Source organism: Lithobates pipiens, unplaced genomic scaffold, assembly GCF_037356315.1.
Source record: "Lithobates pipiens isolate NorthernLeopardFrog02 unplaced genomic scaffold, aLitPip1_a1.2 Scaffold_59, whole genome shotgun sequence".
Classification (NCBI taxonomy): Eukaryota; Metazoa; Chordata; class Amphibia; order Anura; family Ranidae; genus Lithobates; species Lithobates pipiens.
In genome coordinates this window covers 3,165,889-3,186,484 of record NW_027507880.1, presented here as the reverse complement: position 1 = coordinate 3,186,484, position 20,596 = coordinate 3,165,889, and the positions used below count along the sequence as shown (strand labels likewise).

At 42.2% G+C, this 20,596-nt stretch overlaps 1 protein-coding gene across 1 annotated transcript in view; it reads right to left on the bottom strand.

Annotated features, from left to right (window-relative positions):
• The window catches only part of LOC143958177 (pendrin-like), a 109,161-nt gene that overhangs the window by 49,441 nt on the left and 39,124 nt on the right, over window positions 1-20,596 (bottom strand). Inside the window, exons 4-6 of the mRNA XM_077467644.1 lie at window positions 7,387-7,497; window positions 3,770-3,984; window positions 1,093-1,257 (exon numbers count right to left, since the gene is read on the bottom strand). Of these exons, the coding sequence (XP_077323770.1) occupies window positions 1,093-1,257; window positions 3,770-3,984; window positions 7,387-7,497 (491 nt within the window). The remainder of the gene's footprint in view (window positions 1-1,092; window positions 1,258-3,769; window positions 3,985-7,386; window positions 7,498-20,596) is intronic.

The window sequence follows — 20,596 nt, the reverse complement described above, 5'->3', positions numbered from 1 at the left end:
CTCAAGACAGACGCTGTCAGCTCAGCTGAGACCTGCACCACTACATGCGGTTGGACTGGCTTCCACTGGGTTGTTTTAAACTGTTTACTTTTGTTTCAATACAAGTTCAAGTGCATTACGTCTGGACTCAGTGTGTGATACTGCTGCCACACCATGCTGCACCCACCCACAAGAACCTGGGCATCATTTCAGAAGCCTCCATAGGGGGTAACCGCCACAATTGTTTCTTCAACTCAGGAATTAATTGTCCCCTTTTATTTTAAAAGCATGTTTTATGTTCCACTCACTAGTGTTGGGCACTCAAGGCACATGCCCCACATCTCTTGCTGGGTGCCCTGGATCCAGACATTGTCACTGCCCAACTTTTTTTTTGTCCCTGATTATTTTTCAAATTACAAATATAGATCAACAGGACATTTTCTGTACTTGCAGAAAATGTTCTTAGATGTAATGACTGTGTTATTTTTTTGTTTTGCGGGGTAAGGACTGGTAAACTGCAATATATTAAGCTTTTGTTCTTGGGTTTGTATATGCTTTACATATACCTATGAAAGGACATTTAATGACAGCTTTCTATAGACAAGCGGCACAGTGGTGTAGTGGTTAGCACTCTCACCTACCAGTAAATAGGGTCGCTGGTTCGAATCGCAACCACGACACTACCTCCCTGGAGTTTGCATGTTCTCCCTGTGCCTACGTGGGTTTCCTCCGGGTACTCTGGTTTCCTCCCACACTCCAAAGACATGCAGGTAGGTTAATTGGCTTCTGTCCAAAATTGGCCCTAGTATATGAATGGGGAACCTTAGATTGTGAGCTCCTTGAGGGTAGGGACCATCATGAGTGTGCAATGTACAAGGAAATGGGTAGACACTCACTCAGGTTGAACTGTATGGACTGGTGTCTTTATTCAACCTTACTAACTATGAAACTATGAAGCAGAGAAAGATAATAAATCATATTTCAACATTAGCTTTATCCTGTAAACATTAAAGATAGTAAGCGGTTTTCAAAAGTGCATCTTTCTTCTAACTTTTTAGCAGGATTTTAAAGTATAATTTGAATGGTATAATCCTTTAGAAGTAAAATACTTGCATATATAATTGACAACACTCCATTATAATTCCCTGTGGGGACGTTCAGAAGTTGTTTCACTTGCGACACAAAGACCTGAAAGGCTGCAGCGGTTGTGAAGCCGCCAACCAACGGTTCTCCAAGATATCGTACAATGAACCCGATCTGCAACACACCTAGTAAGAGCTGTAAAAAGAAGAAATAAATAAATACATAAAATATATTTTTAGTTAAAATGTTTTAATTGAAAATAGGTGAGAAAAGCAACTTATGCAAGGGTTGTACCAAAAATCATGTAAAAGTGGGAAAAGCTTTTTTAGTAACCGTTTTTTGTGATACAGCACTGCGTTACTTTAACCAACAATCGATTGGTCGTCCAAATAAAATGCACCCAATGCTGTATCCAAACCAAATTTATGTCATTTTTTTCCCCACAAGTAGAGCTTTCTTTTGGTGGTATTTGAGCCCCTCTGTGTTTTTCATTTTTTGCGCTATAAACAAAAAGAGACTGACAAATTTGAAAAAAGAAAACCCTTATTTTTTACTTTCTGTTATAAAACATATCCAATAATAAAAAATAAAAAAAAGTCTTCATAAATTTAGCCCAATATGTATTCTGCTACATATTTTTGGTAAAAAAAAAAAATCCCAATAAGCGTATATTGATTGTAGACGCTATAACTTTTGCACAAACCAAACTATAGGATATACAGTATACTGGAATTTTCATATATTTTCATTTTTTATTTTAGTAATGGCTGTGATGAGCGACTTATAGCGAGACTGCGATATTGTGGGGAACAATCGGACACTAACTGACACTTTTGATCCTTTGTGGGAACCAGTGACACTAATACAGTGATCAGTGCTAAATAATATGCACTGTCGCTGTATTATTGACATTGGCAGGGATCGAAGGTCAATCAAAGGGTTAAATGTGTGCCTAGCCAGCATTTTTGTGTACTGTTTGGGGGGGGGTTGTGCTATCTTGCATTTGATGGCTTCCGAAACTGTGAGAGGTAGGGGGGAGTGAAATCAACAATTTAAACTCTTAATTTAAACCCTTAGAAAGTCTGCATGCGGTCATTGATTTTCAGGGTCCTCTATGTGGCTAGACTGCCAAAAACTCTCACACATGTGGTGTCCCCATACTTAGGAGAAGCAGCAGAATATATTTTGTGCTGTCATTTCACATATAACCATGGCATGTTTGAGCAATATATTGTTTAAGTGACAATTTTGACAAAAAATCGTTTTTTTTGGGGGGGGGGGGGGTTACACATTAAAAAAAAAGCACCTGGTTGTCAGAAGTCTGTTTGTACCAATACGAAAAAAGTAAAAAAAGTAACTGCTAGCACTTGCAGGGTTGGGGCCTGACTCGGTTTTGTGTCATATGTTTTGAAAGTGACAATGCCCTTCTGATACTGCACTTGGGTGGGCTGGGCTGGGCGGATGGGCTAAACGCAGGTACTGGCAGGTTTCTGGGCTGATCCTGCTAACACCGCATTTTTGGGAACACTATACTTGGAGACGCTAGTATAGGCCGGATCAGATCAAAGATATTGATCCATCCAGATACTATTCTAGTAATGGAGGTGTGTGCATGTATGTTAGTGCTACTGGCAATCAAAGGGTTAAATTTGACTGTCTGGGTTTGTTCCTAACTGACACTAACACCTAACTGATGCTGACACTAACTAGCAAACTATCGTCACCTGTGACACTAATACAGTGATCAGAAAAAAAAATTGTACACTATACTAATGAGACTGTGACAATGAGTGAAAGGGTTAATGGGGGGATGATTAAGGGGTTACCCTAAATCTATCTGGACCCACCACTAACTGCTCTAATGTTGATTAGCGTCACAAATGACATCGATAGAGTGATCAGAAAAAAGGAACATTGTACTTGGTGACAGGGAGTGAAAGAGTTAAACGGGGGGGGGGGGGCGATCAGGGGGTGAAATATGTGCCTACATGTACTGGTGTTAGTGCATTGTTGTGTACTTGCTATGAGATGCTTCTCTCCCACACTATGGAACCGAAAGGGCTCCAGGATGACATAGCATCACTTCCTCTGCCTGTGTTAACATTACACAAGCATAGGAAGTTTGTCCATTGGTCAGAAGCAATTAGCAGGTCCAGGCCAATTAAATAAATCATTGGCCTGGACCTGTTGAGTATTCGGTTCTGAACCAAATCCAATCGCTGCTGTGATGGCAGGGGACGTGCATGTGCGCTCCTGATCCACGGGGGGCGAGTCACTTACCTGTACGTGACTTTAACCAGTTCCGCACTGCCCCTCGTACATATACTGCAGCAGGGTGGCCTGGCTGCGCAAAAAGCCTTGTGACTCATTTTATTATACCCTGCTCCCCCTTCAGTTCTCTTGCTAAAGGCCATAAGAAAAAAAAAGAAAACATTTACAACCTGAATATTTAGTCTTGTTGTGATATTTGTTTTAATTATATGTGGTAGTGTGGTTAGGACTGTAGTTACTATAATAGTTAGGACTGTAGTTACTATGATAGTATTCGAGGGACAGTACCTAATCATTATTGCTGGGGATGCAAACTGTAAATTGCATGCCACCAAGTAAATTACTGTTTCACTGCGACTGTTTTGGCCAGATCACATTAGAGGAAGTGAGTGTGACTGTAATTAGTTTGAAGGTTTTTTTCTCTCAGACAATTTACCTGTATAATTCCGATAAGGAAGCAGAGCGTTCCAGATACTAACACCCTCTGCTGATTCATTCTTTCAGTGTCTAAGCCTGAATTTGAGTCTGAGCTGTTTGTGAGGTTTGTGAAGTTTAGTTCCACTGATGTGCTATTGCTCAGTTTAAAGTCAGAATCTGGGGCCAGCTGAAGAACCACCACACCAACCATCAAACTAACCACTGGGAACGGTCCTGTTGAAATATTTCAAGAAAAAAAGTTTAATATGTTTGCATCATCACATTTCAAAAGAGATCATCTGTATGCGCACAAAAAAATATTTTTAATAATACATAAAAAGATGCATACACAGGCACCTTGTTCAAGTAGGGATCCAGGACAATATATCTGTATAGGGGTCCCTGCGCCCCCTATACTCACCTTACAAGCTCTCCTTCATTGCTCCTGCCTCCACCCCTACCAGCAACAACACCTGAGTATGGAGGAGCAAGTGGTCTTAATCCCCTGTGACAGTAATCAGGCCTAGCAACTGTGATAGACCCAAGTGGGAAAGGGACCTTTGGAGGGGACTGCAGGGTAGCCTTTTGCCTACTGACTGTGGGCTCTGGCTTTTGAGGGAGCTCCATTTTTTGGAAGGCGTGTGCTTGGGGGGCCTTTGGAGTGATTTTGTTTCAGATTTGGGTCCATGTCTCACCACAAACACACAGACCTCTGTACCCAAACAAGCATTGACTGCTTCAACCCTGCGACCAGGGCCGGGACAAGGGGTGGGCAGGAGGGACAGCTGCCCCTGGCGCAATGGTTTATTGCAGGGGTAGGGGGCACCCTGACCCTAACCCTAAGGGAAAGGGGGCGCAATTTGGCATCTTTGCCCTGGGCGCTTGTCCCGGCACTGCCTGCGACCCTGCGGTCTTCAAGTGCATGTGGGTCTGCGAGTGCACGTGGGTCTGCGAGTACCTGTGTATTGTCTTGTTGAGTACCAGTGTATTGTATAAATGAGGAGGGTGCAGATCAGCTGGGAGTGCAGATGGCCAAAGAGTTAGAGGGGTTTTTAAGGGGTACAGAGGTAGAGATATTCTGCATGGAACATATTCAAGAGGGCAGTATTGGGGGCATTAGTGGTAGCTTGACCAAAGCACATAAACCCAAGGTAAGTATTGTAGCAAGTCCTAGTTGCAATCTTGGAACACCCAATAAGAGGATAATATGCGACCGGTCTAAACTACTCACCAATGCCAGGAGCCTGGCAGGCAAGATGGGTGAACTAGAGATACTGTTGTACGAGGAGGATTTGGATTTTGTGGGAATTTCAGAGACTTGGTTCAACAGCTTTCATGATTGACTGGCAACCATTCAAGGGTGTACCCTTTATCGCAGAGATAGAAAGGGTAAAAAAGGGGGAGGGGTATGCATACAGTATATATCAAGAATAATGTACAAGTGAATGTGAGAGATGACATCACTAAGGGAGCTAGGGAAGAGGTGAAATCCTTATGGATAGAGCTCCAAAGGGATGAAGCTAAGGGGAAAATAATCCTGGGAGTTTGGTATGGGCCCCCTAACCTGAGGGAGGAGGCGGAGACAGATCTCTGATCACAATTTATATTAGCAGCTAGTCAGTCTCTGTAGTTGCTGGTTGATCTTTGGCTCTCCAGTGCGTTTGTTCCTGTGTTTCCTTTGCCTCTGTGGATTCCTGTTACCAACTCGACTTGCCCTGGACCTGTCTTGTGCTGCCTCCTGACCTGACCCCAGCTTTTTTCATGGATCTCGCTTACTCTGATCCCCACCTCCCACCTGACCTTGGCTTCAAACAGATTTCTCTCCTGTTCTCTGCTCTACTGAAGACCTGTTGCTTCCCACGGTCGTCACCTGCCTGCAGAACACCATTCTAGTGCATCAGTTGTATACTGGGCATTCCTCTGACAGATTATCCCTGCAAGCATTCCAGCTGGTGACCCGTGCTACTTTGGGCCTGACTCTTTCTATTCCATCTTCAAGGGAGGAATTTAGCCGCAAGAGAAGCCCTCTCTCCATTGGCCTCCAGCACCAGGTATGTGATAGGGGTCCTTGAACTCCTGAAACACGCTTTTTTGGATTGTACCCCTGACTTTTACTGGAATGAAGTTGTATCTGAACCTCTTGGCAGTGTTTTCAATTCTCATTACATTACACTACAGGCCAACGAGACTGGGGTGATCTTCTGGGATGTAGCAGCCGCCTGCCCAGGAACCAGATCATTTACACCAACACCAATACCTTAAGTTAATAATACCAGTAGCAGCCCTTTGGGTTCAGAACTATCTTTCCACTTTCCTCAACATGGATGTAAGAGGGCATTTGAACTTACAGGCCCAATCTAACCATCCTTAGGCTATTCTGACAACCTGAACATATACATGTACGGTATGTTTGTGCTCAACAGCCAATGACCCATGATGCATGGCAAATTGGGATGATTTGTGGCAAAACCAAAAGCAGCTGACCTACCAACCAATATACTTGGCTCTGTCTTTAATGTTTTTCCTAATGTAAAAAAAATAAAATAAAAAATGTGCTGTTACTCTTGTGTGTGAAATGTTATGCATAGTTATGGTAATGTTTATATTATTGGTTATTATACTGCCATCTTGTGGTCATTTTAGTTATTGCACCATCCTTTTCTGTTTATTGTCTGTGCCCCCACCCATCTGGTGATGTATTTTCTGTTCCGGCTTCTGTCTTGTGAGGAAAGAGATGGGCACTTCTGTATAGGCCTCATGCCACCTGCTTGCATCTTGGAACACATTACCATGTTTTGAACTGCAGATACCATCTTTCATTCATCTGCCACATCGTGTTTTTTGCTATACATAGTTAGTCAGGTTGAAAAAAGACACAAGTCCATCCAGTTCAATCACAAAAAATACCTGTTGCTTGCAATTAAGACACAAGCTTATGGAAGAAACTGTCTCTGGTGAGTTCAAGCTATCTGATAAGACTGTCGGCGGTGATTATATCTGCTTATACAGGTCAGGCATAAAGGTCTCAGCAAGGGATAAGTCACTATTACAACGGCTGGAGTCAGAATACCCAGTTCTCAATGACACACCTCCTCCTATCCTAATTTCTGCCCTTATGTCTTCCGGGACCAGATTGGTGCCTCTGATGCAGAGTCAAATCCAACGGGGCTCCATTCTCTAAGTGCAATCTATACTGTGGCTTTACAAAATGGAAAAAGCAAAGAGGTATTGGGTAACATGCCAGTAGGTTGTGAGTAACACCAAGGGTTTTGAGTAAGCATTTACCAACTGTGCAAAATGACTCATCTGGGGAGATCCTAAGGCTCAAAAATGTGCCCTTGCAATTGCTTTTCCCATTTAAGTAACTTTGCCTATTTTGTATTAAATCCAAAGCAGAGAGGTCAGGAGGAAAATGGTCCAGGCAGACTCTGCTAGGATCACCTAACTTGAGAAGAACAAAAGCAATTGGGTGATTTTTTTTAACTTGTCTGATCACTGTTTCCCGGTGGGTAGTTGGGTAGCAAGTATCTGCCTACCACCATGAGGCCATTGCATGATCCAGCCAAGAACAGCTGTAGTCGACAAAACTCATTCAATCTTTTGGTTGTTTTACAGTTACCAAGCTGATTTACTCACCAATGGAAAGATGTCTGGATGTCCCCAGAAAGAGGTACATTATTACAGGGAAGAAAGACGAGTATAGACCATATCCTACAGGAACTACCGCCAGCAATGCAAAAGATAAACCTGAAATAAAAAAAACAAAATGGTATCCTTGAGATTATAATTAAGGCAGCATCTGTGATGTGTAATCAATAATTTTTCACTTTCACTGGTGACCAGTTGGGATAATCTTTGATTTACAGTAAACATTTAATGCAGAGTGTATCCATCACACCCAAAACATGTTCTTAGAACATTATGGGTTTCCCAAAGAGGGAGTGCAGTAAAAGCTGTTTTTGTTGGAGGAGACGAGTGAAGGACGCATTATTCTTTTAAGGGAGCAAAGAGTCACATGAAGCCTATATGCGTCATTTCCAAGTCAACTGAATCCTGCAGGGCAGTTCTGGGCTTTTGGATACTTTACTGTAGTGTTGTGTCTACAGGCAGGGCTGGTGCAAGGATTTTTGACACTCTAGGCAACCCCTCATTTTGCCGCCCCCATTGGCTCCACCCCTGACTCCACCCACTTTGCCCTGCCTATGTGACAGTAGGTGGTGCTATAAAGGAAGCATAGACTCTGCTTCCTATAACGCTGGCTCCAGTGCTGTGCCTCTAATTACACTACCGGCCAGATGAAACAGCTGTATGAGACTGAGTTAGTTACATGCTGCAGACCATGCATACGCAGAGGTAAATCAGCGGTCAGGCGCCCCTAGGCAGCAGTGCGCCCTAGGCAGCTGATTAATTTGCTTAGTGGTAGCACCGGCCCTGTCTACAGGCTGCAATCAGGATACCGGCTGCCACAGGACAGAGTGGCAGCGGGTGCAGAGTGATACAATGCTTTGTCTTACCTCGTTCGCACTTGAGCCAGCTCTGTCTAGGAGGATGATCTACTGCAGAACAGGGATATTATAGTTCCAGCCTCAGCATCAGCAGACTATGAGGGTCATTTTGTTCTCATTTGCACCAATGACAAGAACCATATTGCTCCCATTAGCACAAATGATTGTACTTTTTTTACTCTCACTGACACTTGTGATGGGGCTGGTTTTTGCACCCACTGGAAAGCAGTGAAGAATTCCTATGTTACTTACACCTTACCTCTGCACCCTGTACACTGTGCTATAAATTACATAATTCTGTCTCCTGCAATATGTACATTCAATTCCTAAACCAAAGTATTTATTGTCTCACAGTTGTTGGTGGCTCTGTAGTCCTTGACTACTTTATTGAAGTTGTTCTGTTTTGAATTCCACTTTATATATACCTCCTTAGACCCAGCCTGTCCAGACAGTATGGTCATCTGCTGACTTGCCATGATCCACAATCAGTTTATCTCTTCAATAAGACACATTTTTGAACACCTTGTTAAACAGCTTTATTGCTTTTGCAAAGGATATTCATTGAAAGCAAAAACCTCCTGAGTGTTTTACGAGTTTCTAAGGCGCAGTTGTTATTAACTAGAAATGAATCGTTTGATAAGCTTTACAAGCTGTCAATGCCTGCAAAACATTGTTAGCAAGGTCAAAAACAATGCAAAATGAAACAATGCAACCTCATTATGCCTTTTACAGTGCCTTGAAAAAGTATTCATACCCCTTGAAATGTTTCATGTTTTGTCATGTTACAGCTAAAAACATAAATGTATTTTATTGGGATTTTATGTGATAGACCAACACAAAGTGGCACATAACTGTGAAGTGGAAGGAAATGATAATCGGTTTTCAAACATTTATACAAATAAATATGTGAAAAGTGTGGTGTGCATTTGTATGGTGCCCCCCTGAGTCAATACTTTGTAGAACCATCTTTCACTTCCATTACAGCTGCAAGTCTTTTTGGGGATGTCTCTACCAGCTTTGCACATCGAGAGAGTGACATTTTTGCCCATTCTTTCTTTAACAGAACTTGAGCTATTTTGCAGAGTGTCTTTGAACAGCAAAGTTCAAGTCTTGCCACATATTCTCACTTGGATTTAGGTCTGGACTTTGACTGGGGCATTCTAACACATGAATATGCTTTGATCTAAACCAGGGATATGCAATTAGCGGACCTCCAGCTGTTGCAAAACTACAAGTCCCATCATGTCTCTGCCTCTGGGTGTCATGCTTGTGGCTGTCAGGGTCCTGCTATGCTTCATGGGACTTGTAGTTCTGCAACAGCTGGAGGTCCGCTAATTGCATATGCCTGATCTAAACCATTCCATTGAAGCTTTGGATGTATGTTTAGGGTCGTTGTCCTGTTGGAAGGTGAACCTTCCGCCCCAGTCTGAAGTCTTTTGCAGACTCTAATGCTGCGTACACACGACCTGACTTTTCGACGGACTAGGTCCAACGGTCTTCCCGACGGACTTTCGACTGAGGTCCGACGGACTTTCTGAACGAACGGACTTGGCCACACATGACCAGACTAAGTTCGAAAGTCCGTTCATTTTGAACGTGATAACGTAAACGGGACTAAACAAGGAAGTTAAATAGCCAGTAGCTGCCCTTGTGTTATATCTGGTCCATCGGACTAGCACATAGGCAAAAGGTTTTCCCGATTTTCAGTTTGTCGGACTTGAGTCCGTCGGATAGATTTGAAACATGTTTTATTTCTAGGTCCATCTGACTTTTGGGGAAAAAAAGTCCTCTGGAGCCCACACACGATCAAATTTTCGGATTCTGGTCCGCCGGACCAAGTCTGCCGGAAAGTCTGATCATGTGTATGCGGCATAACAGGTTTTCTTGTCCTGTATTTGGCTCCATCAATCTTTACATCAACTTCTCTGTCCCTGCTGAAGAAAAGCATCCCCACAACATGATGCTGCCACCACCATGTTTCACAGTGGGGATGGTGTGTCAGGGTGATGTGCAGTATTAGTTTTTCACCACACATAGAGTTTTGCTTTTAGGCCAAAAAGCTAATTGTGGTCTCATCTGACCAGAGCACCTTCTTCTACATGTTTGCTGTGTCCCCCACATGGCTTCTTGGAGACTGCAAACAGTACTTCTTATGGCATTCTTTCAATAATGGCTTTCTTCTTGCCACTTTTCCATAAAGGCCAGATTTGTGGAGTGCACAACTAATAATTTTCCTGTGGACAGATTCTCCCACCTGAGCTCTGCAGCTCCTCCAAAGTTACCATGGGCCTCTTGGCTGCTTCTCTGATTAATGCTCTCCTTGCCCGGCCTGTCAGTTTAGTTGGATGGCCATGTCTTGGTAGGTTTGCAGTTGTACCATACTCTTTCCATTAGGATGATGGATTGAACAGTGCTCCGTGAGATGTTCAAAGCTTGGAATTTTTTTTTTATAACCTAAGCCGGCTTTAAACTTCTCCACAACTTTATCCCTGACCTGTCTGGTGTGTTCCTTGGCCCTTATGATGCTGTTTGTTCACTAAAGTTCTCTAACAAACCTCTGAGGGCTTCACAGAACAGCTGTATTTATACTGAGATTAACACACAGGTGAACTCTATTTACTAATTTGGTGACCTCTGAAGGCAATTGGTTCCACTGGATTTTAGATAGGGGTATCAGAGTAAAGGGCGCTGAATACAAATCCACACCACACTTTTCAGATATTTATTAAAAAAAAAATTTGAAAACCATTTATAATTTTCCTTCCACTTCACAATTATGTGCCACTTTATGTTGGTCTAGCACATAAAATCCCAATAATATACATTTACATTTTTGGTTATAACATGACAAAATGTGGAAAATGTCAAGGGGTATGAATACTTTTTCAAGGCACTGTATGTGTATGCTGGACTCACTTTTTATTACAGAACAGGCCTTTGCTTTGCAGAGTGTTTGGGTGAGACCTAAGACAATCTGAATAGTTGATGCATGCATTTGCATACATTATCACCACGCTTTTTTTTGTTTTTTCAGAGTTCAAGTTACACTACCCAGATTGCTAAATATAATTTAAGTTTAGGCTTTATTCAACAAAAAAAAAATTATATATTTAAAAAAAAAATCAGCACAAGGGATGATACTAATATTTAATGATGCTGGTGACTGCTGTTACTCTGCCACCTCCATCTTCTGGTGCTGCGGAGGGTTAATATAACCATTTGACCTGTCATAAACACTCATCAAGAGTGTCGACTGTACCTGCCCATTCTGTTCTCCTCCTTTATTCATAGAAACTGTACTATAGCTTACAGCAATAAAAAGCGAGTAAAATGGATACCAGAGGGTGCTTCTACCGGTAAGTGTAGCAAGTTGTTGTTCATTATAAGAAAAAAACTGTAAAAAATGCACTCACATTTAGTAAGTTCAGAAGGGAAGTCTTGGTTTTAGTATATGCCTTCTTTCGTATTACTAAATGTGAGTGCATTTTTTTACAGTTTTTTTATAACAAAAAAAAAAAAAAGAAAAAAAGGAGTGGGTTGCGCTAACAAAAATAAAATTAATAAATATAAATAAGAAAAACCCTAAAGTAAAAGACTCTAGGAAGTTACTAATTAGTTAATCAAAACTGTGCCACGAGAAAAATAGTTATGTTAAATGTAGATAACAAATATACATCAATTTTACTAGTGAAGACACCATAGAACATAATGAATAATCCTAATGTGATGTGAACAATAAGTTGAAAGAAAGAAGCTATGTTACACCAAATAACCAATTAGTTTGAAAAACTAATAAAACATCAATACATGTGAAAAATTGATAACACTAAAATATTGAAGTGTCCATAAGGTCCTTGGAAAATATCTATTTTCAAAGTATTCCACAGTGATATGGTGACAGCAAAAATATCCAGAACGAACGTGAACAGTGCACAACCTCCACCACAGATATTACTGCCGCTTACCGAAGGTGTATGGTTCTTTATTATAGAGAACCATGCAGAGCGGGTGACTGATTCCCCCAGTCCAGGGTTTTCGCAAATGGATGCAAGAGAACTCAGGAACCAGTTAGCCTTCAAATACACTCCCTCTCACCGGTTTACATAAAAGATAATAAAACTCACAATAGTGTAAAACCCAAGTAAATTTTAATCGAACGTAAGAGACAAATGCGCACTTACGAGAATGATGTCTAAAAAGATCATTCAGCAAATTCGAGCCGGCCGGTCTCGATTAGCGCCCAATACTACCGCAAACAAACAATGCGAGCTGGTGGCGTCAGGACGTCGCTCCTCCTCCCTTCGCATTGTTTGTTTGCGGAAGTATTGGGCGCTAATCGAGACCGGCCGGCTCGAATTTGCTGAACGATCTTTTTAGACATCATTCCTGTAAGTGCGCATTTGTCTCTTACGTTCGATTAAAATTTACTTGGGTTTTACACTATTGTGAGTTTTATTATCTTTTATGTAAACCGGTGAGAGGGAGTGTATTTGAAGGCTAACGGGTTCCTGAGTTCTCTTGCATCCATTTGCGAAAACCCTGGACTGGGGGAATCAGTCACCCGCTCTGCATGGTTCTCTATAATAAAGAACCATACACCTTCGGTAAACGGCAGTAATATCTGTGGTGGAGGTTGTGCACTGTTCACGTTCGTTCTGGATATTTTTGCTGTCACCATATCACCGTGGAATACTTTGAAAATAGATATTTTCCAAGGACCTTATGGACACTTCAATATTTTAGTGTTATCAATTTTTCACATGTATTGATGTTTTATTAGTTTTTCAAACTAATTGGTTATTTGGTGTAACATAGCTTCTTTCTTTCAGCTTATTGTTCACATCACATTAGGATTATTCATTATGTTCTATGGTGTCTTCACTAGTAAAATTGATGTATATTTGTTATCTACATTTAACATAACTATTTTTCTCGTGGCACAGTTTTGATTAACTAATTAGTAACTTCCTAGAGTCTTTTACTTTAGGGTTTTTCTTATTTATATTTATTAATTTTATTTTTGTTAGCGCAACCCACTCCTTTTTTTCTTTATTCTAAATGTAGTATAACATTTGGGTTGCTGCTTAATTTTTTACTTGACAAGCGCGGTTTTTCCTCTTTTTTATATTTTTTATAACAAACACTAACTTGCTACACTTAGAAACGCCTTTGGGTGTCCATTTTATTCTATTCCAGATAACCTTCAATCTGCTGAGGAGCTGCTCTGGTGCCAAGCAAGCTGCCATCAGATTGACCTATGAACTGTATTTAAATCTTTTTTGAGGCTATTGGTGGTGTTTGCGCCATAATCTTATCTTATTTTAGCAATAAAAAGCGAGCCTGTCCTCCACTCATACAGTGCTTTTCGTTGATCTTCCATCCTCTACACCCCCTTCTCCCCCAATACCAGCCACAGCGATAAACTTCTGGTGCTGCTCTTGGGAAATGGGGAGTGCAGAGAAAAATTCCAAATAAGATAGCAGCCAGCAGCACAAGGGACACTTCTTATTGCATGTAAGTACCACTCCTTGTGCTATTGCCAGGCTGCTGATTCTTACAGTTGGCGAAGGGCTTTCAGATAAAAGCACTAGAGCTCCCCAACCACTTTTATGCGGCTAGTCAAGCAACATCTCTATAGAGGGCAGAGGAGACACTGGGGGCTTAGAAGGGGGTATAGATTTTAAATAAAGTAAAAAATGTATTATATAAAATAAATCAAAATAATTTAAACATGTTAAAGTTATACACTACCCAATTCAAACACATAACATAGGGTGATGTGTATGTCAGCATAAGTTGCAACCTACTGTACACGTCAGGTATTTCTGTCAGCATCAGGTTAAAAGCAAAAATTCTAGGACTATAGTTCATGGTTAACTCTAAACTGATAACCTGTAAAGTGTTTTAAAGCGTCACCTACGGAAAATTTTGGGTATCATGTTTTTTTTTTTGCTATTTTTTTGCCTAATAAGGCTTGACATGTCTGCCATCTATTTATTCGACAAAACCCCATATTTTACAAAAATTGGTAATTGTATTGTGTTTGTTTTTACTAAAATTTATTTTAAAGTTTTTTTTTTTAAATATGTGTTGGAAGTTTTTGCATCACACAATATTTCTGTAGCTATTTATCAATCTGCCACCATTTTATTCTCTGCTTTCAGAAAATATATTTTGTTCTGGGGATTAACCACTTAAGGACCGCCGTATTGCCAATGTACGTCATTACAATGGCACAGGCAGGCACAAGCACGTACATGTACGTGCCTGCCTTCCAGCGGGTGGGGGGTCCGATCGGACCCCCTCCCGCTGGATACGACGGTCCGGTTCGCTCCAGGAGCGTTCCGTGATGAGGGGATGGCCGTTGGTTTTCGGCCACCCCCTCTGGATCGCTCCTGGCCAATGAGAAGCTTCCTCCCACTGTGTATTGTTTACACAGGAAGGAGGAAGTGATGTCATTCTCCTCGGGGCAGTCTTTTTGACCGGACTACGAGGAGAAGACACCAAGTAAGTGTGCACCAACACTACACTGACATGTAGGTACACACAGGCACACAAACCCCCCCCCCCCCCCGACCCCCCCCCCCCGATCGCCCCCCAATCCCCCCCGCCCCCTCTCCCCCCCCAGTCACAGTGTCACTGATTGCAGTGATAATTTCTTTACTGATCACTGCATTCAGTGTCAGTTGTGACAGTAAAAACTGTCAGGACAGTTAGTGTTAGGTCCAGGGTAGCCCCCTATCACCCCCCAATAAAGATTTAACCCCCTGATTGCCCCTAGAGTTAACCCTTTCACCCCCTTTTGCCAGTGTCACTAAGCGATCATTTTTCTGATCGCTGCATGTGTCGCTAGTGTCGCTAGGTAGCTAGTTATTTTTTTAGGTTCACCGCCAGGTTTTTATATCGCTAGGTACCCCGATATACTACCCACTAATGGTTTTAACCCCCTGATTGCCGCTAGTTAACCCTTTCACCCCCTTTTGCCAGTGTCGCTAAGCGATCATTTTTCTGATCGCTGCATTAGTGTCGCTACAGTCGCTAGGTAGCTAGTTATTTTTTTAGGTTCACCGCCAGGTTTTTATAGCGCTAGGTACCCCGATATACTACCCAATAATGGTTTTAACCCCCTGATTGCCGCTAGTTAACCCTTTCACCCCCTTTTACCAGTGTCACTAAGCGATAATTTTTCTGATCGCTGCATCAGTGTCGCTAGTGTCGCTAGGTAGCTAGTTATTTTTTTAGGTTTACCGCCAGGTTTTTATAGCGCTAGGTACCCCGATATACTACCCAATAATGGTTTTAACCCTCTGATTGCTGCTAGTTAACCCTTTCACCCCCTTTTGCCAGTGTCACTAAGCGATCATTTTTCTGATCGCTGCATTAGTGTCGCTAGTGTCGCTAGGTAGCTAGTTATTTTTTTAGGTTCACCGCCAGGTTTTTATAGCGCTAGGTACCCCGATATACTACCCAATTATGGTTTTAACCCCCTGATTGCCGCTAGTTAACCCTTTCACCCCCTTTTGCCAGTGTCACTAAGCGATCATTTTTCTGATCGCTGCATTAGTGTCGCTACTGTCGCTAGGTAGCTAGTTATTTTTTTAGGTTCACCGCCAGGTTTTTATAGCGCTAGGTACCCCCATATACTACCCAATTGCCCTTAGTTAACCCTTTCACCAGCGATCACAGTATAAGTGTCACTGGTGACGCTGGTTAGCCAGTTAGTTATTTAGGTTCCCCGTCAGGTTTTTATATAGCGCCAGGGACCCCCATATACTACCTAATAAAAATTTGAACCCCCTGATTGCCCCTAGTTAACCCTTTCACCACTGATCACCGTATAAGTGTTACGGGTGACTCTGGTTAGTTTGTTTTTTATAGCATCAGGGCACCCGCCATTTATTACCCAATAAAGGTTTAACCCCCTGATCACCCGGCGGGTGATATCAATTAGGTTTTAGGGTCAGGGTCTCTGTCGCCCCTGGCAGCGCTAGGTTAGTGCCAGTACCGCTAACACCCACACGCAAAGCATAAACCTCCTGTAGTGGTATAGAATCTGAACAGATCAATATCTGATCTGATCAGATCTATACTAGCGTCCCCAGGTTCCAAAAAAACGCATTGTTAGCGGGATCAGCCCAGATACCTGCTAGCACCTGCGTTTTGCCCCTCTGCCCAGCCCACCCAAGTGCAGTATCGATCGATCACTGTCACTTACAAAACACTAAACACATAACTGCAGCGATCGCAGAGTCAGGCCTGATCCCTGCCATCGCTAACAGGTTTTTTGGTAGCATTTTATATTTAAATCCGGAAGGCAGTGCTTGGTTTTCGGGGGCCCGTACGTGGCTAGGCTCCCAAAAAGTCCCCCACATGTGGTATCCCCATACTCGGGAGAAGCAGCAGAATTTATTTTGGGGTGTAATTTGACTTATGCCCATAGCATGTGTGAGCAATATATCATTTAGGGACAACTTTGTGCAAAAAAAAAAAAGTTTGTATTATTCCCGCAACTTGTGGCAAAATATAAAATATTCCATGGACTCAACATGCCTCTTAGTAAATAGCTTGGGGTGTCCACTTTCCAAAATGGGGTCATTTTGGGGGGTTTTGTGCTATTTTGGCATTTTATGGCCTTCGAAACTGTGATAGGTAGTGAGGAGTAAAATCAAAAATTTACACCCTTAGAAATCCTGAAGGTGGTGATTGGTTTTCGGGGTGCCGTGCGCGACTAGACTCCCAAAAAGTCCCACACATGTGGTATCCCCATACTCCGGAGAAGTAGCGGAATATATTTTGGGGTGCAATTCCACATATAACCATGGCATGTGTGAGCAATATATCATTTAGTGACAACTTTTTGTAAAAAATATTTTTTTTTTTTTTTTTTGTCATTATTCAATCCCTTGGGACAAAAAAAAAATATTCAATGGTCTCAACATGGCCCTCAGCAAATAGCTTGGGGTGTCTACTTTCCAAAATGGGGTCATTTGGGGGGGTTTTGTGCCATCTTGGCATTTTATGGCCTTCAAAACTGTGATAGGTAGTGAGGAGTAAAATAAAAAAATGTATGCCCTTAGAAATCCTGAAGGCGGTGCTTGGATTTCGGGGTCCCGTACGTGGCTAGGCTCCCAAAAAGTCCCACACATGTGGTATCCCTGTACTCAGGAGAAGCAGCAGAATGTATTTTGGGGTGTCATTTCACATATGCCCATGGCATGTGTGAGCAATATATCATTTAGTGACAACTTTTTGTAAAAATTATTATTTTTTTTTTTTTTGTCATTATTCAATCCCTTAGGACAAAAAAATAAATATTCAATGGGCTCAACATACCCATCAGCAATTTCCTTGGGGTGTCTACTTTCCAAAATGGGGTCATTTGGGGGGGGTTTGTACTGCCCTGCCATTTTAGCACCTCAAGAAATGAGATAGGCAGTCATAAATTAAAAGCTGTGTAAATTCCAGAAAATGTACTCTAGTTTGTAGACGCTATAACTTTTGCGCAAACCAAAAAATATACGCTTATTGACATTTTTTTTTACTAAAGACATGTGGCTGAATAAATTTTGCCCTCAATGTATGACTCAAATTTAGTTTATTCGATTTTTCTTATAACAAAAAGAAGAAAATATCTTTTTTTTTCAAAATTTTCGCTCTTTTTCCATTTATATCGCAAAAATAAAAATCGCAGAGGCAATCAAATACCATCAAAAGAAAGCTCTATTTGTGGGAAGAAAAGGACGCAAATTTCGTTTGGGTGCAATATTGCATGACCGCGCAATTACCAGTTAAAGCAGCGCAGTGCGAAATTGGAAAAAGACCTCTGGTCCTTAAGGTGTTTATTGGTCCGGGGCTGAAGTGGTTAAAGTACTAGCAAAAAATGCAGATTTTAACATTTACAAAAAATAAATTGCACTAGTAGACAAGTGGTTAATGTACTTTCCAGATTTCTATTTGTTCATGTATTAAACCACAACTTAGGCAACAAAGACCACTCAATTTTTCACCATGACATACCACGCCAAAATAAAAAAGCTGTAAGGAAATAAATATCTGAGAAAAATACGGCAATGACCACATCTTGTCAATGACAGCACCCAGGATCCCAGGTATAGAGTTAAGAAAGCTGTGATTATTAACAAAAAGAACCATGCCCCGGAATAGACGTCACATCTGACGAAATGCGTAAGCTGGAGCTGCATGCTGACGTCATCACGTTACTGGAAGTGACCTGGAAGTGTGTCCATGTGCCAGCAAGAAGTGTGTTCTTTTGCATGTAGTTGTAAGATAAGTCATATAATTTTGTTTCTGTATATTAGCACAACAAAATGAATATACAATATATTTACCCCCCAGTTCTTGTACAGGCTTCTTCTAGCCTGGAAATGATAGGACATCTCCCTAGTAGTTAAATGCATAGAAATAAAAACCCATGAGAAAATTTAACTCTTCCATTCTCTATTAAAAAAAGAAAAAGTCTGAAATTGGGCTTTAACATTAAGCCAAGACAGCAGGCCAGTAAGTGCTTTGTTGCTGCCTCCACTGAAGATCTGCCTATGAAAGGCAAATGTAGGACACAAAAGTTGAAATTGATTTACATTTGACATCTGATGTATTCTGCTAGCTTATATGCCCTTCACTTCATATTAACTTTTTACAGTGACAACAGTATATGTATGTGATCTATTAAAAGGCTTTATCACTGGAAAAAGAGATAAATAAATATTCTCCATTCAACTCATTATTATCTGCCCCATCTAACTGCTCTATAAAGTTTATTTTTAACAAAAGCTTATAGTGGAAAGTCAGCTGTTTTAAAATACCATGGTATCTCTTAAAACATTGTTAAAAAGGACACTTGCCTGTGGTCGAGGTCTTGGAAAAGCCACCATATGTGAGAATCCATACTCAAGTTGCTTACCCATTATAATGCAAGGAGACAGATGACATGAAACAAATGCTGAAAATTCATGACTAACAGTGAGCCCCCCTAATGGGTTCTCCAAAGAAAACAGCATATGTACCTTTATTTATTTTATTTAGTGTAGGTAAATTCAGGCTTGGCCTGTGTGTTTTTGTGGGTCAGGGTTGAGTGACTCAGGCAAGGCCGGTATGACTCACAGGCTCTGAGACCCCCCGCCCCCTACTTCTAGAAACAATTGGGAGTGGAGGGGAGGAGCTGTCTGGAGTGTTCTGGGGGCCCTGACCAATCCCAAACTAATGGGTTGGCAGGAGGCAGGCCCCCTCAAATACTCAAGGTCTGCCCAACTGGGGCAGTGTGAGTTCAGGCGGAAGATGGAGATTGGGTGTCAGGCTGTCGGAGGCCTTTCAGAGTAGCCCCCTAGTCTGGGGGGGTGAACTTGTCTTGGGTGTGGAAGGGACCCCTTCTCAGGGGATCCTGACCAGGTGGCACGGGAACAAGGAGAGTACAGCGGGAGAACACTGTCGAGCGAATCTCAAAAGGCTGAGAGGATTGCCTGAAGGGACTGGGTGCAAGCACTCTGGGATGGATGCAGAGTCAGTCTGGGAAGATTGTAGAGAAGTAGCCAGAAGGGCTAGTGAAAGGGGCAGCTGCAGGTAGCCAGGCTGTCAGTGCCTGCAGAGGTGGTACTGGGAGCAGTAGCCACAGGAATAGGACATCTAGCACCAAAGACCTCTGTTTTTGCTACACTACTAAAGGGACCCATGGTCCCTGCCTGCAAAGGGCATTTACAAGGATCTGATGGAGATTGTGTGTGATCAAACAGTCAGTGGTAGCTGGTACTGGGAGTTGTAGTTCTACAAGCAAGTCTGTGCTGGAGGTAGAAGAGCAGTAGTATGTATATACCGGATGTATATAGGTTGTGTCCCTGAAGATTCTGTGCAGGGTGGGAGATATCATATTTACCAGCAGCTACTGTGGGGGGGGCAGCGCTGTATTTGGGGGCTCGTCTGGGATATCTGCCCATGGTCAACCTGATGGCCATTGCTCCTACCAACCAGAGTTTTTCATCGAGCCAGGGAACTGTGCCTTGTTCCAAAGACCAACAGAGGGGTTGAACCAGGGAAAGGCTTATGTGTGCTGCCTGTTTGTAACTGTTGCTCTAAAAATCAAGTGCCATTGTCCATAGCAACCAGCGGGAGCTGGCTTTCAAGTTATTGCTGCCCTGCTTACCCAGTTACCCCAACTGTGGCTGGGACGGACATTTGCTTTATTATCCTGCTTTGAGCGACTTTACCATGTGCTGTCACCCATGACAACCATGGCTGGTGATAGGGTCCATGGATTACAAATATGTCCAGCAATCTGCTAATGCTGGACTTTATGCTTCAAACTCCTGAAGTGCGCCTGGAGATGTCTA